The sequence below is a fragment of the Rhinatrema bivittatum genome, chromosome 5, assembly GCF_901001135.1.
Source record: "Rhinatrema bivittatum chromosome 5, aRhiBiv1.1, whole genome shotgun sequence".
NCBI classification, from domain to species: Eukaryota; Metazoa; Chordata; class Amphibia; order Gymnophiona; family Rhinatrematidae; genus Rhinatrema; species Rhinatrema bivittatum.
The window spans coordinates 342169812-342186839 of record NC_042619.1 but is presented as its reverse complement, the minus strand read 5'-3'; the positions used below and the strand labels follow the sequence as shown (position 1 = coordinate 342186839).

General features: G+C 46.1%; 1 protein-coding gene across 1 annotated transcript; it reads right to left on the bottom strand.

Annotated features, from left to right (window-relative positions):
* Positions 1 to 688: 688 nt before the first annotated feature.
* Positions 689 to 15490, bottom strand: LOC115091704 (2-oxoglutarate receptor 1-like). Its single transcript, XM_029601861.1, has 2 exons — positions 15213 to 15490; positions 689 to 2087 (listed from the first exon to the last, which is right to left on the bottom strand). Exon 2 carries the CDS (start codon positions 2070 to 2072, stop codon positions 1050 to 1052), a length of 1023 nt encoding a protein of 340 aa, XP_029457721.1. The 5' UTR covers positions 2073 to 2087; positions 15213 to 15490; the 3' UTR covers positions 689 to 1049.
* Between the last annotated feature and the right edge of the window lie 1538 nt (positions 15491 to 17028).

The following is a 17028-nucleotide window of genomic DNA, read 5'->3' as shown; positions in this document are numbered from 1 at the left end:
CACTTGCAGGAAGATGGTTGCAAAGTACCTGTGAACCTGCAACCTCCCTGGGCAATTTCACAATTGTCCCCAATAAGACTGACTTTCTGCTTGTTCTAAATACTACAGCGTGACAATGATGCAAATGAATCAGATAGTCACTTACAATAGTATATGTCAAGTGATCTTTTCCCTCTGTTGGATTTCTGTTTTAAATCTGGGTATGGAACTTTCTTTTGAAATAACAGGGTATATGTTAAACTTACATTTCGTCTGTGGGAGAGATGGGAGTTTGGGGATGTTGTAATGGGTGGGATGATTTTAATATAGAAAGCATACTACCATAGTAGAGAAATATTACTCAGTACAATTGGGATCAGGCATTAATAAGGTACCAAGACTCAGAATTAATATAGGGCCAGATTTTAAATCACCTACATGCGTAAAACCCGGGCCTTACGCGCACCGGGCCAATTTTCAAAGGCCCGGCCACGCATGTAAATCCCGGGGTTTGTGAAAGGGGCGGTCCCGGGGAAGGGGGGGTCGGGGGCTAGAGGTGCCCGGCACAGTGGCCATTTGCTGCTATGCCGGGGGATCGCGTGCCAGCAGCAGGCGCAAAAGGTAGGTTAATGACTTTGGGGGGGTTTGGGAACGGGAGGGAGGGCAGGATAGGTGAAGGGGAAGGGAGTTCAGTCTAGGGGGTTGGGAACTTCCCTCCCAGTCTGCTCCTTAATTGGAGCGGACTGGGAGGGTACTGGGGATGACCCCGATACGTCGCTGCGTGTAACTGTAAAAATCCCCTCCCTTGCGTGCGTTGACCCGGCATTTTGTAATGTGCGCACACCATCGCACACATGTTATAAAATCGCGCATCCATGTGTGTGCGCTGGGTAGCACGCGCGCAATGTTTAAAAATCTGCCATGATATTGCTTTCCAGTGTTCAGCTTCCATGGCAGTATCCCTGAATTAGAATCTAACGAGATGATTGAACCTCTCAGAAGTTAGAGATAAGTGCTTCCCAATACTTGTGGCACATTTGGAAAGACAATTCAATGGCATTTGCATTCTTTTAAGATCTATAGATTGCCTCAATATTGTTTCCTACGTACGGCACATTATTAGTCTGCCTGTACCTGAGAACAGAAAAGGCAGCCTGTTGGAAATTATCTCCAATAACTGTGTACAGTACTAGATTGGCAAACGTATTTAGTGCAGCTATCGGTCTAAAGATGATATAGATGGCTTGAATCTGCTTTTCAAAGTAGCAGCTGACTGGATGTACTCTCATTTCAATCCATATGCCCCGAAGAATGTGAAAAGGTAAAAAGCACACATAGAAGACCACCAAGAGAGTGGCTACAAGAGTGCGTGCCCTCCTTTTGTAGCTATCACGGGTGTAGGGTCCATTGGCTAAACTGTAAATAATTGATGTGTAGCACAGAGTCACAACCAGCAGAGGCAAGAAAAAGCCAAGCACAGTCAAAAGCCAGTTGTACCACCTGACCCTGTCCAGTTTGCTTGAGCTGGTAAAGTCCAGGCAGGCAGAAGAGCCTTGTACCTCTGTTGAAGTAAACATAAAAGACATTGGAATGACTGTCATAAGGGCTACGATCCAAACTGCTGAGCAGGCCACCACAGCCCATTTCCTCTTGTGAATAGAGTGGAACTTCATGGGATGCACAATCACGACATAGCGGAAGATACTGAAGCACGTGAGCAGCAGGATGCTGCCGTACAGGTTCAAGTGAAAGACGAAGCGAACTAATTTACACATGAAGTCTCCCAGGCTCCAGTGCTCCTCGTTGGCGTTGTAATACACCAAGAAAGGAAGACTCGCTAGGTAGGACATGTCTGTGATAGCCAAATTAAACATAATAACTGTGCTGTTTCTCCACGGTCTCATCTTGAAGAGGTACACAAAAATTGCAAAGGCGTTGCCTGGAAATCCCACCAGGAAGGTCACACTGTACATGGCAGGGAGATAGTATTCCTTCATTAGGTAGTCTATATGTAAGTCTGTGCAGTTTGGAAAAATATATAAAACGCTTTCCAATGCAGTCTCGTTTGTCAAGCCTTCTGACAAATGCGTCATGATCTTCCTGATGCACTAGAGAAAGAAAAGGTTAACTGTTAATTCCCAAAATGGTACAAAGGTGCTTCAGGTAACAGTGAAATAAATCAGAGTGATGTCTACCTGCTCTGTCAATGTGCACAACACGATCCTAGCATCGTGAGATATGTTGTGGGGCAGTTAAACAAATGGTATGCCTTTCTCTATACTTATTTCACAGGGAAGAATTCAGGTCTGTGATAAAAGATAGCTGTCAAATGTCACTAGTCCTAATCTGACCGATTTAATTTCAGCTTCTCTGTGAGATGTTTCACAGTTAGGAATGTGCTTACTTTTATTACCGCCTTAATTATATTTTCATGATTACACTTGATATTGGCTAAAGGCCAGTCACCCTACTTCTCGCTTTGGAAAGCAATCACTTTATTCAGTTAGGCATCTATTTAGCATACTATTTAGCATGCGTACTTGGCAGAATGCCTAAAGACATTTGGCATGCAGCAATCTTTCTCCTGCTGCAGAAAAGATACATAATATAATATCTCCATGGGCGCAATAATCTTAAACTCCCATTACCACCTCCTCTTTTCTGCAGAATGGCAATGCCTGTTTTATATAACCTCTAAAGTAAAGGATAAAAACCTGCTTTGCAAAGTGAACAAAAAATGATTGGTGGCAATATCTTTTCATCACCCTGTGAGAATTAATGTTAACAAATTTGCATCTGAAACATAGCACTGATGCACCAAAAAACTCAGATGAGATTCAATGTGGACAGATGAAATGCTAAAATGACCTGGGCTATAATCTGCACACCAGAAGGGAGTGCTCAATAAAGATTCCACAGTCCCAAGGATTCAAATTATTTGTAAATCCAAAAGTAGTTTTATTTTTTATGGCGGCAACTCCACTGTATAAAAATGTATTTTTTACAACCACAGGTCCCCCGACACGGACCCGTGTTTCGCCAGGGGCTGCATCGGGGGGGACGCACAACGAGTTTTAAATATAATCTGTAAACAAAACAATAGAAACAGGACTGTGTAAGGAAAGGCTTGCCAATGCCGTACATAAAAACAGATAATACACAAATGGTATGAGGTGGTGACTTTGATGCTCATCTTATTCGTTGTGAACAGCGGTGGATTCACCGTTTAAATACTGTTGTCCCAGGAGGTCTCAACAAAGAGATTGAATGGGTTCATTTTATCTGATTGTTTATTCATTTCATGTATCTGGATGCTGATTGGATATAGAATTCTCCGCCCGGATTGGTGGAGGGTTATCCCCAGCTGATTGGTTGGTAAATGCTTTTTGGCGCCGTTTGCAACTTTAAAACTCCATGTTTAATGTCATACAATGCGCTCCCCTGCTATACGCCTGTATAAACTTCAACTTGGTAAGTGAAAGTGTATTATTTGTGTATTATCTGTTTTTATGTACGGCATTGGCAAGCCTTTCCTTACACAGTCCTGTTTCTATTGTTTTGTTTACAGATTATATTTAAAACTCGTTGTGCGTCCCCCCCGATGCAGCCCCTGGCGAAACACGGGTCCGTGTCGGGGGACCTGTGGTTGTAAAAAATACATTTTTATACAGTGGAGTTGCCGCCATAAAAAATAAAACTACTTTTGGATTTACAAATAATTTGAATCCTTGGGACTGTGGAATCTTTATTGAGCACTCCCTTCTGGTGTGGATATTATTTAGAGTGCTCTCTAGTGCTTGGTGGTTTCTGGGCTATAATCTGATCATATTGCCAAATAATTTAGTGGCCACTGTTGTAATCTATAACAACTATGGACATCTATTCTGCAAACCTTTGAATAATGCAAAAAAAAAAAAAAAAAAATTATGAACAGGACAAAATGATAATCTTCATAGGACACTACTGAATATCCCATAAACCGGCCCCAAAATCTTTTATGCAAAATAACATATCCAAATATCCAGCTATTTATGTGGCTCTGGAATTTTGTATGACTGAGGCCTATAATGGGAGAGCACCACACATTTTGTTAAAGAATATTACCATACATAAATACTGTAACCCCTTACCATAAGAAACTGTGATTTGGAAACAGAAACTGTTTTAAAAGTCAGTTCTCCATTTTAATGTCTTACGGTTATACCTATAATTGCTTCCAAGAATAGCACTGAGAATTTGGCTTCTGAAGCCACTGCAGAAATATAGCTCCATATATTATGCCAGTAATTTATTCGTTGAATTCGTTATATTTTATGGAAATTTTTCTATGTTTTGTTAATCGCTGTGAGTACAATAATTCATAAATGCAAATATAAGTAAATAAATAAATGAAAAGGAAATAGAGTTGCAATGATGTTACTGCTGGATCTGCCTATCTTTTATAAGCCAAGTTGCTATCAGTTCAGTATTCTTAACAAGTTCCTATTATTGTAGTTACACGATCCATAATAAAATGTTTCTTCTTTTAAAGAAGGATTTAGTTTTAAAACCAATGCTACTTCTGAAATAATTTCCTACAGTAAGATCACACTGTTAATAGAATCTGCAGTTGTCCTCTCTTATGTTCTGGATGAAATGTGCATTTTCCAGGTGAGTGGTCACGTGCTCTCCTGTGCAGGCCTGGATTTGCTAATAAACACACTAGGCCTCTGCCTAGGACAGCAGCAATCTAGGAGGCAGCTGGCTGAAGATTTGCTGCCTTGCAGCTGTGCTGAACAGATTTCGGCTTCCATAACCAGCCCTTCCTCTCAGTGACGTAGCCACCTGACACCAAACGAGGCCTGGACATCGCAGTGGTTAAAGAAAAATAAGGCCCCGCTGAAGCAAGGCCATCATGGGAGCCTATTTCCGTGGTGGCAAAGAAGTCTGACCCCGCTGAAGCAAGGCCGCCATGGGAGCTCCCCCCTGTGGCGGTGAAGAAGAAGGCCCACCACAGTAAAGCTGCAACGGGAGCCCATCCCTGCGGCGACATAAGAGGTTTGGCGGTAAGGCCCTTTGTGTGCAAGTGAGCACAGGAGCCTGAGTGTAGGTGTTTGTGCGTGAGAATGGGAGCCTGGGTGTTTATATGCAAGAATGGGAGCCTACGTGTGGGTGTTTGTATGTAAAAGAATGGGAATCTAAGTGTGGGTGTCTGTGTGTGAAAGAATGGGAGCCTGATTGCGTGAGTGAGAGCTTGTGTGTGTGGTAGAACATGTGAAAGTGAGAGCTTGTGTGTGTAAGGGAGTCTGTGAGAGAAAGCATGAGCCTTTTTTGCTCTTTAGTGTTCCACTCTTCAGAGTCTGGTTTCTCAGACTTTTATTTCAGTTTTGTCTGTGTGTTTCTATTTCTAATTTGTAGTCCCTTATTTCTGTATTAGGTAAGGGTCGGTCTGTGTTCTGCCTGTGTGTGACTGAGGGGCACTATTGCTGCTAGCATGTAGTTTCTCTGTAGGAATTTGTAGCAGTCCAGCTTATTCTGTTATCCCAGTAGGTGGTGTATTAATGTTCTAGGGCCTGGTGTAGTATTTTCATTGCTTCTTTTTCATAAGGTTGCTGTTATTTGAGTCCTGAGTCAGTGTATTATTTCACAAAATATTTAGCAGTGGAGGGAGTCTTTTGTTTGGCTTAGGTGTCTTCAGAATTTGTATAGAGCTTTTGTTTTCATTTGGGTTGTAATGTGAACTGTCATAGTTTTGCTGTGCACCCACTCATGATTTGATAGGAATTGTGGACCCTTGGCCTGAGGTGCTGTTGGCCCTACCTGAGGGGGTTGAGCCCCACAGGTGTCCCCACTGTCGGGAGGTGAGGCCAGCCGGGAAACAGAGGCCAACAGGAACTTCACCAGTACCAGCCCACGTTCCCCGCAGGTTGAGCCCTTGGGTGCCGGGGCCGGCTAGCCTTAGGTGGGCTTAACATAAGAACATAAGAAATTGCCATGCTGGGTCAAGCTCCCTCAAGCCCAGCATCCTGCTTCCAACAGAGGCCAATCCAGGCCATAAGAACCTGGCAATTACCCAAACACTAAGAAGAACCCATGCTACTGATGCAATTAATCGCAGTGGCTATTCCCTAAGTATAATTGATTAATAGCCATTAATGGACTTCTCCTCCAAGAACTTATCCAAACCTTTTTTGAACCCAGCTACACTAACCTCACTAACCACATCCTCTGGCAACAAATTCCAGAGCTTTATTGTGCGTTGAGTGAAAAAGAATTTTCTCTGATTAGTCTTAAATGTGCTACTTGCTAACTTCATGGAATGCCCCCTAGTCCTTCTATTATTCGAAAGTGTAAATAACCAAGTCACATCTACTCGTTCAAGATCTCTCATGATCTTAAAGACCTCTATCATATCCCCCCTCAGCCATCTCTTCTCCAAGCTGAACAGCCCTAACCTCTTCAGCCTTTCCTCATAGGGCAGCTGTTCCATCCCCTTTATCATTTTGGTTGCCTTTCTGCGTGGCTGGTTGCCCTTCTGAGTGGCTGGTCCTGGAGAAGCGCCCAGATGAGAGAGGGAAAACCAGGGAAGTCAGGTCCGGTCCAAGGTTGAGAGCAGGCGGCAAAAAGCGAGGGTCAAGTCCAGTCCGAGGTTGTGGTGCCTTCGAAGAAAGAGTGAAGCAGGCACCGTGGAGCAGGGGTGCTGAAGCAGGATCCCATGGAGAAGGAGCGCTGAAGTAGGATCCCATGGAGAAGGAGCGCTGAAGCAGGATCCCGTGGAGAAGGAGCGCTGAAGCAGGATGCCGTGGAGAAGGAGCGCTGAAGCAGGATGCCATGGAGAAGGAGTGCTGAAGCAGGATCCTGAGGAGTAAGAGCGCTGAAGCAGGATCCCGTGGAGTAGGAGTGCTGAAGCAGGATCCTGTGGAGTGCTGAAGCAGGCACCATGGAGTAGGGGTGCTGAAGCAGGATCCTGTGGAGTAGAGGTGCTGAAGCAGGATCTCGTGGAGCAAGAGTGCTGAAGTAGGATCTCGTGGAGTAGGAGCACTGAAGCAGGATCCCGTGGAGTAGGAGCGCTGGAGCAGGATCCCGTGGAGAAGGAGCACAGTAGCAGGATCCTGCAGAGTAAGAGCACTGAAGCAGGCTCCGTGGAGCAGGAGCACTGAAGCAGGATCCCGTGGAGCAGGAGCGCTGAAGCAGGATCCTGTGGAGAAGGAGCGCAGTAGCAGGATCCTGCAGAGTAAGTGCGCTGAAGCAGGATCCTGTGGAGAAGGAGCGCAGTAGCAGGATCCCGTGGATTAGGAGCGCTGAAGTAGGATCTTGTGGAGTAGGAGCGCTGAAGTAGGATCTTGTGGAGTAGGAGCGCTGAAGCAGGATCCTGTGGAGAAAGGAGCGCAGTAGCAGGATCCTGCAGAGTAAGAGCACTGAAGCAGGATCCCGTGGAGTAGGAGCGCTGAAGCAGGATCCCGTGGAGAAGGAGCGCAGTAGCAGGATCCTGCAGAGTAAGAGCACTGAAGCAGGCTCCGTGGAGTAGGAGCGCTGAAGCAGGATCCTGTGGAGAAGGAGTGCAGTAGCAGGATCCTGCAGAGTAAGAGCACTGAAGCAGGATCCCATGGATTAGGAGCACTGAAGTAGGATCTTGTGGAGTAGGAGCGCTGAAGTAGGATCTTGTGGAGTAGGAGCGCTAAAGCAGGTTCCCGTGGAGAAGGAGCGCAGTAGCAGGATCCTGCAGAGTAAGAGCGCTGAAGCAGGATCCCATGGAGTAGGAGCGCTGAAGTAGGATCTCGTGGAGTAGGAGCACTGAAGCAGGATCCCGTGGAGTAGGAGCGCTGGAGCAGGATCTCGTGGAGAAGGAGCACAGTAGCAGGATCCTGCAGAGTAAGAGCACTGAAGCAGGCTCCGTGGAGCAGGAGCACTGAAGCAGGATCCCGTGGAGCAGGAGCGCTGAAGCAGGATCCTGTGGAGAAGGAGCGCAGTAGCAGGATCCTGCAGAGTAAGTGCACTGAAGCAGGATCCTGTGGAGAAGGAGCGCAGTAGCAGGATCCCGTGGATTAGGAGCGCTGAAGTAGGATCTTGTGGAGTAGGAGCGCTGAAGTAGGATCTTGTGGAGTAGGAGCGCTGAAGCAGGATCCCGTGGAGAAAGGAGCGCAGTAGCAGGATCCTGCAGAGTAAGAGCACTGAAGCAGGATCCCGTGGAGTAGGAGCGCTGAAGCAGGATCCCGTGGAGAAGGAGCGCAGTAGCAGGATCCTGCAGAGTAAGAGCACTGAAGCAGGCTCCGTGGAGTAGGAGCGCTGAAGCAGGATCCTGTGGAGAAGGAGTGCAGTAGCAGGATCCTGCAGAGTAAGAGCACTGAAGCAGGATCCCATGGATTAGGAGCACTGAAGTAGGATCTTGTGGAGTAGGAGCGCTGAAGTAGGATCTTGTGGAGTAGGAGCGCTAAAGCAGGTTCCCGTGGAGAAGGAGCGCAGTAGCAGGATCCTGCAGAGTAAGAGCGCTGAAGCAGGATCCCATGGAGTAGGAGCGCTGAAGTAGGATCTTGTGGAGTAGGAGCGCTGAAGCAGGATCCCGTGGAGAAGGAGCGCAGTAGCAGGATCCTGCAGAGTAAGAGCACTGAAGCAGGATCCCGTGGAGTAGGAGCACTGAAGCAGGATCCCGTGGAGAAGGAGCGCAGTAGCAGGATCCTGCAGAGTAAGAGCACTGAAGCAGGCTCCGTGGAGTAGGAGCGCTGAAGCAGGATCCCGTGGAGAAGGAGCGCAGTAGCAGGATCCTGCAGAGTAAGAGCACTGAAGCAGGCTCCGTGGATTAGGAGCGCTGAAGTAGGATCTCGTGGAGTAGGAGCGCTGAAGTAGGATCTCTTGGAGAAGGAGCGCTGAAGCAGGATCCCGTGGAGAAGGAGCGCAGTAGCAGGATCCTGCAGAGTAAGAGCACTGAAGCAGGCTCTGTGGATTAGGAGCGCTGAAGTAGGATCTCGTGGATTAGGAGCGCTGAAGTAGGATCTCGTGGAGTAGGAGCGCTGAAGTAGGATCTCGTGGAGAAGGAGCGCAGTAGCAGGATCCTGCAGAGTAAGAGCACTGAAGCAGGCTCCGTGGAGTAGGAGCGCTGAAGCAGGATCCTGTGGAGAAGGAGTGCAGTAGCAGGATCCTGCAGAGTAAGAGCACTGAAGCAGGATCCCATGGATTAGGAGCACTGAAGTAGGATCTTGTGGAGTAGGAGCGCTGAAGTAGGATCTTGTGGAGTAGGAGCGCTAAAGCAGGTTCCCGTGGAGAAGGAGCGCAGTAGCAGGATCCTGCAGAGTAAGAGCACTGAAGCAGGATCCCGTGGAGTAGGAGCGCTGAAGCAGGATCCCGTGGAGAAGGAGCGCAGTAGCAGGATCCTGCAGAGTAAGAGCACTGAAGCAGGCTCCGTGGAGTAGGAGCGCTGAAGCAGGATCCTGTGGAGAAGGAGTGCAGTAGCAGGATCCTGCAGAGTAAGAGCACTGAAGCAGGATCCCATGGATTAGGAGCACTGAAGTAGGATCTTGTGGAGTAGGAGCGCTGAAGTAGGATCTTGTGGAGTAGGAGCGCTAAAGCAGGTTCCCGTGGAGAAGGAGCGCAGTAGCAGGATCCTGCAGAGTAAGAGCGCTGAAGCAGGATCCCATGGAGTAGGAGCGCTGAAGTAGGATCTTGTGGAGTAGGAGCGCTGAAGCAGGATCCCGTGGAGAAGGAGCGCAGTAGCAGGATCCTGCAGAGTAAGAGCACTGAAGCAGGATCCCGTGGAGTAGGAGCACTGAAGCAGGATCCCGTGGAGAAGGAGCGCAGTAGCAGGATCCTGCAGAGTAAGAGCACTGAAGCAGGCTCCGTGGAGTAGGAGCGCTGAAGCAGGATCCCGTGGAGAAGGAGCGCAGTAGCAGGATCCTGCAGAGTAAGAGCACTGAAGCAGGCTCCGTGGATTAGGAGCGCTGAAGTAGGATCTCGTGGAGTAGGAGCGCTGAAGTAGGATCTCTTGGAGAAGGAGCGCTGAAGCAGGATCCCGTGGAGAAGGAGCGCAGTAGCAGGATCCTGCAGAGTAAGAGCACTGAAGCAGGCTCTGTGGATTAGGAGCGCTGAAGTAGGATCTCGTGGATTAGGAGCGCTGAAGTAGGATCTCGTGGAGTAGGAGCGCTGAAGTAGGATCTCGTGGAGAAGGAGCGCAGTAGCAGGATCCTGCAGAGTAAGAGCACTGAAGCAGGCTCCGTGGAGTAGGAGCGCTGAAGCAGGATCCTGTGGAGAAGGAGTGCAGTAGCAGGATCCTGCAGAGTAAGAGCACTGAAGCAGGATCCCATGGATTAGGAGCACTGAAGTAGGATCTTGTGGAGTAGGAGCGCTGAAGTAGGATCTTGTGGAGTAGGAGCGCTAAAGCAGGTTCCCGTGGAGAAGGAGCGCAGTAGCAGGATCCTGCAGAGTAAGAGCACTGAAGCAGGATCCCGTGGAGTAGGAGCGCTGAAGCAGGATCCCGTGGAGAAGGAGCGCAGTAGCAGGATCCTGCAGAGTAAGAGCACTGAAGCAGGCTCCGTGGAGTAGGAGCGCTGAAGCAGGATCCTGTGGAGAAGGAGTGCAGTAGCAGGATCCTGCAGAGTAAGAGCACTGAAGCAGGATCCCATGGATTAGGAGCACTGAAGTAGGATCTTGTGGAGTAGGAGCGCTGAAGTAGGATCTTGTGGAGTAGGAGCGCTAAAGCAGGTTCCCGTGGAGAAGGAGCGCAGTAGCAGGATCCTGCAGAGTAAGAGCGCTGAAGCAGGATCCCATGGAGTAGGAGCGCTGAAGTAGGATCTTGTGGAGTAGGAGCGCTGAAGCAGGATCCCGTGGAGAAGGAGCGCAGTAGCAGGATCCTGCAGAGTAAGAGCACTGAAGCAGGATCCCGTGGAGTAGGAGCACTGAAGCAGGATCCCGTGGAGAAGGAGCGCAGTAGCAGGATCCTGCAGAGTAAGAGCACTGAAGCAGGCTCCGTGGAGTAGGAGCGCTGAAGCAGGATCCCGTGGAGAAGGAGCGCAGTAGCAGGATCCTGCAGAGTAAGAGCACTGAAGCAGGCTCCGTGGATTAGGAGCGCTGAAGTAGGATCTCGTGGAGTAGGAGCGCTGAAGTAGGATCTCTTGGAGAAGGAGCGCTGAAGCAGGATCCCGTGGAGAAGGAGCGCAGTAGCAGGATCCTGCAGAGTAAGAGCACTGAAGCAGGCTCTGTGGATTAGGAGCGCTGAAGTAGGATCTCGTGGATTAGGAGCGCTGAAGTAGGATCTCGTGGAGTAGGAGCGCTGAAGTAGGATCTCGTGGAGAAGGAGTGCTGAAGCAGGATCACATGGAGCAGCGCTGAGGCAGGCTCCGTGGAGCAGGAGCACAGTAGCAGGATCCCACAGAGTAAGAGCACTGAAGCAGGAACCCGTAGAGCAGGAACAACAGGTCAGGAAAGCTAAGGCAGAACCACCAAAGCAGGAACCAGGGAATTCGTTGCCAAGTTAGTTAGTGGGGGAGAGAGGCTGTCCTTAAATAGCCCAAGGGTCTGATGTCATCACCTGGGGAGGGCTTTGAGGTTCCCGCCGTTGGCCCTTTAAAAGGAGGGCTGGTGCGTGCATGCGCCTAGGGTGGACCCAAGTCGGAGCGCCGGTTGGCGTCATCCCGGCCGCCACGTGGAGTCCTAGATCCGCGGTGGAGTGCGGTGGCAGTGGCCACGAGAGCAGCAGGAGCTAGGAAGAGAGTGAGGCATGGGGTGAGTTGTGCTGGCCACGGGTTACCGTGGCCGGTGGGTGTAACATGATTATTGTTATTTTATTGTAGTTATGATGATCTCTGCTTTTCTGGAAAGAGGATTCGTGAGATAATCCATTGATATTTGTTTTATGACATGATTGATTGGCTCTGATGTTTTTTGCTTTTTACCTGATATTCTTGTGTATTTATAAATTGCAATAAATATAAAATAAAGATACAGATTAATAAGGAATTTTTAATATTGGTAAGTGCTTGAAATATTGATTTATTTATTTTTAACTTTTATATAATGATGTTCCTGTATAGGATACATATCGCACCGGTTTACATGAAACTGAACTGTCGCCTTGGGGCGAGTACAAGGAACATGGAACATGTAATACCAGGTAAAATAATAGTAAAGTCTAACAAAAAATATCAGGTTAAACATGAAGCCACTTCAACAACATCTATGGTGAACTCAATAATTCTGCGAAGCTAGAGTGGCTACGTGCCAGGCGGTTGGACAGTGTTTGAACGTGGTGTGACAGAACCAGAGTGTACGGCAAGAGTTTTTAATTAGGGGGGGGCCTGGGGACCTCTGTGAAACGTCATGTCTCTGAAAAGGCCTGACTGAAAAGCCATGTCTTGAGTTTCTTTTTGAAAACCAGCGGGCAGGGTTCTTGTCGAAGGTCCGGAGGGAGCGAGTTCCAAAGGGGAGGCCCAGCTGTGGACAGGGCACGCTTCCTTAGTGAGGTTTTGGCGGGTGGGGTATACAAAGTGTCTTTGTATGCGTTTCTGATAGGTCTGCTCGAGGTGTGTGGTCGTAGTTGGATACTTAGCTTGAGGGGGGAGATGTTATGCAAGGCCTTGTGGATCAACATGAGGACTTTGAAGAGAATCCTGTATTTGATTGGTAGCCAATGGAGGTTTTTAAGGATGGGGGTGATGTGTTCTCTTTTATTGGCATTGGTAATAATTAAAAGATTCTAAAACGTTTCACTAATGATGCATAAGGGCTGTTGTAGACTATTTAGGAAGCGACTGGAGTACATTGACTAGGATTCAGACCTGTATGCCTACAGTCCACTCTTGTTAACTTTGGACCCACCCATAAAAATCAGTTCTGGCTATGCCACTGCTTCCTCTTCCAGGCAGGGGATCATTTTGGAGAAATTAGGAGGTGCTGATTGGGGGATTAGTGGGGGGCATTTCTATGTTACAGAGAGAGGGGAATGGGGGAAGAAGGCAGTATTTTGGGGTAAGAATGGATTGGTGTTGGGGGTGTGTGTGAGGGAGGTTAGACAGGGGAAGCAAGGGAGAGCATGGTGGGGCCACTCCCTTCTCTTTACCTCACTCCCACAGTTCATATCCTGTCTTTTATGGTCTTGGATTCTATTCTCCAGATCCAGGAACCTGTAGCCTCCCCCTTCTCCCCAGATCCTGGAACTCCCTCCTAATCCCTCCTAATCCCTCCTCTCCTCCTCTCAGAATTTCCCTCCCATCCCAGATTCCTGATCTCCCTGCCTCAGTGTTCCCCATCTCCAGCCCTCTCTCCTCCTCCTTCTCCTTTCTCCTCTCCCCCTCCCTGGTCCTTTCCCATCTCCCTTATCCTTTTACTATCCCTGGGATCTCCTCCCTGTACTGATACATGAGATCCCTTTTCCTCACCCAATAAAAGGAAAATAAATTACACAGACCTAAGCAAAGTTTTATAATGTAATGCCAAAGATGGAAATGTTTGTCAGTGTACTTCTGAATTTTATGCTTCAGAAAATCAGAATCTATCCTTGAATCCGGGCTTGTTCCTTAGGCCTAGTTCTTGTTGTCCGACCTTAAGGTGGGAGGATCAACAACAACACCATCAATGCCTAGGGGGAGAGAAAATCTAAATCCGTCGCTGCTCCCCTGCTGCCTGGGACTTGCACATTCTCCTTTCCAAAAGTAGCTAAGCATCTTCTCATAATATCCTGTGGTACCGCAGCTATTTTCTTTGAGATTGACATTGTCATACAAGTAAACTAATGTTGCCATTCCCCTTGTAATCTTCACCACTAGCCATATGGCAAACAATGACAAATGGTCAGTAACTGCTCTAATCAAGATTTAAAAAAAAAATAAATTGAGGATAGGGATTATCAAAATGTTTTTAAAAGTTATTATCAACCAATTTCCCTAGCAATGAGAGTATGTCTTTTGTTAAGTTCACCAATTTGAAAAAAATCAGTGGAAAGTATTGCATCATTTCATTTAAGAGGCAATTTCTAGTCACTAATTGAACTTAAGTCACTGATTGAACTTAAGAGAAAACTGGAATCTTGTATTCTTAGTAGTTGCCAGCCAAATCTTATCAGCTTAATAAAGCACGTAGCTTACATTTTTCCATGAATTTCTGGCTCCTAATCTTCATTTCACAGAAGACTATTAAGGATTAAAAGCCAATGAACTTCTTTGATTTGGGATATAGTCTTAACATTAATAAAAGTATAGCTGTCTTTCTGTATTGTAAAATAAAAGCAGACAGGAAAATATAAAGGATGCTTCTCTTCCCATATCTATACCAAAAATATTTACCAAATTGGACCTTAACTAGAGATGAAAAATGTGTAGAAGAAACAACCATTTAATCTGTCAACTCTTTTGGACATTTCAAATTCAGGAAAGCAAAAATACAATATAGTAATTACAGTAAGAATATTTATCCTTTGCATCTCTAATGGATAACTTTTTAATCAGAATTAGTGGTTTAAGTAGTAATCATAAATTTTTCTCAGTTTTTTATTACTGTTATCTCAAAGTGTAAAAAGTACATGAAAGTAAGGAAGAGCTGCTTTGGAAGTTCTAAGTTCCTCATAATCATAAATATCTTGAAGAAATAATTCCTCAAACAGCCACAAGATTGTTGTCTGCAAAGCAAGGTGATTATTTGTGATAATGTGCTAAATCACATTCAATTCAATGGGCCTATTTACTAACAATGCATATTATCTAGTTAGACAGTAAAGGCAAATGCATGTAGTAGAAATGAATAGCAATAAGTGCCAATATAGATCTTATTCCAAAAAGATTTTTGCCATAGGCATAGAATGGGGAAAGGAAGTTCTTTTTGGATAAGGCTCATAGCCTGCTGTCCAAAATTCAATGAAAAATAACTTTTAATATTAGTTTTACACAGTTTTGGGGGGAAAGGATCTGATTTCCATCAAGCTTCCCTTTCAGATCAAGGGTCATTTATACGAAGCATTTTTCCCATAGACTATATTTTGTATATAGGCATCCAAGTCTGCTGAAATTCTTTACTGATTAGCTAGTACAGGTGGTCAAAGAGCACCATCATCTCAAATTCACAAACAATAGTGAATGATTTTGCACATTTACTGGAAAAAAGCATTTGAAAACTACTACTTGTATTTTCCATAAAGGGAAGCATAGTTAGTGATGATCTACTGAAAAGCAATGGGGTGAAGTATCACAAAAGCAAATTGCATTACATTTTGTCCACAACTATATTACAGCATTCTGTTTAGTGTTTCTCCATGTAACAAGTTATAGGTGCTGTACCTTACTGGAAAGGTCCTACTGCTCCTGCAACAATTAAATGCCGGCTTCCATGTATTGGTTTCTGGTCCTCCTGATAGCCAAGTACGGTCTGTCTGCACTCTCTTCCTTTTCTGTGTTTGCTGGCACCACACTGACTATAGGAAGACACAGAGCTGGCACATGCCAATACCAAGCAATGTCTGGGTGGAGCTTACACTCTCCCTATTCCATTCAGCATTCTTGCATGATTGCCATGGGTCTTATCTCTTGTGAGCCCTCTCTGTTTGAAGCTCTGCTACTCTTTGGAATATCAATCAAAATTGCTGAATTCACTAGTACTTTGCAATCAGATTTGAAAAAAATATGTGGAAAGCTACACTAGATCACCTGCAAAGAGATGCTGTATTCAGAATTACAACATGTGTGGCATTCAGGGAGAACATTTTTAAAATGGCACATTATAACTCTTCATTGAAATCCATTGCATTGGATTGCTAGTGAAAAGCACAGCACAGATCCCCAAAAAAAGAACTAAAAATTAAAGTAAAGGAGGTTTAGCATCTAGTAATTGGAAGAGGAGAGCAACTTAATATAGTATTGTGTTGTTTTGCTTTTATAATATTTTGTAATGTTTCATAGTACATCCTCCCTGTTTAACATAAACATAAAAGTCACATCACCTCACTTTTGTGTACTATTGATGCATGCATGCATGTGTACACTACATGCTGGACTCATATAAACAGGGTGTCAGCAGTCTCACTCCTTTTAACTGTGACTCAGCAGTCACAGGCTTTCTCTTACGCTTGCTTCTTTCGCGTTAATGGACTCCATCTCACTTATTAACAACAAGGATGAAAGCTACTTGCATTGATTATTGTATCCTATCAGCTATGATTAAAGCCATACAAAGGGCAGAGCTTGGTTTGGTTTCTCACATTTTCGGCCTAGAAGATATTAGTACTAATGGGCATTAGTGTTCCTGTTAATACATGCAAACATTACTTCCAGTTTCCCAAAGGTAATGCTAACATGCATGCAAATGAGAAAAAAACAAAAGAAAATGTAAATCAGCTTGCTAGGTATTAATGTTGGATATACACTTCAATGTTATACCTAACAAATGTTTCTACGGCCCATCTCAGGAGGGGTACTTAAATTTGGTGGAGGTGGGCCATATGAAGGAGCAACGTGAGCTCCACCAGTCCATTATTTATCGCTTCTTTGGCCTGTCAAGGTGTCAGCCAGTAAAAGGAAGTATGTTTCTCTCCTGCCCCACCAATTTAGCATTCAAAATTGGGCCAGCTGGCATTGTGTTGTCAAAGTACAGCATGAGGTTGCCCGGCACCATTTAGAATTTGGTACGAGCCAGACAGAAGAGAAATACTCTCCCTCCAGATGCCTAGCATGTTTGAAGGCCATGCTGGGGGAGAGGGGAGGGGAAGAAAAGGCAGTTGAGAAACAGATCTAGGATGGGGAGAAAGGCCCGTAGGCCTTTTGCTATACTGAGTGAGGAAGTGTGAGATGGGGGTAAAAGGAATAGAGGCCTTTTTCTGTACTGGAGAAAAATAAAGCCCAGAGTGGAATGGGGTACAGAAAGAATTAATCCTTTTGCTATATTAGGGGTGGTGGTGGGTGAGAAGAATATCAGAGGAAAGGGAGTCAATGTGGAGTGTTTGTGTCTGGAAATGACTTCTGTTGGAAAGAGGGAGTTTTTCTCTGCTAACTGGCACTTTGGGCCAATTAAGACAGGGAAACCTGAGCTGCCACATCTGGCAGCGTCGGGGTCATGATCAAGATGGACAAACACAAAACACCAATTCCCCAGTAGAATTTT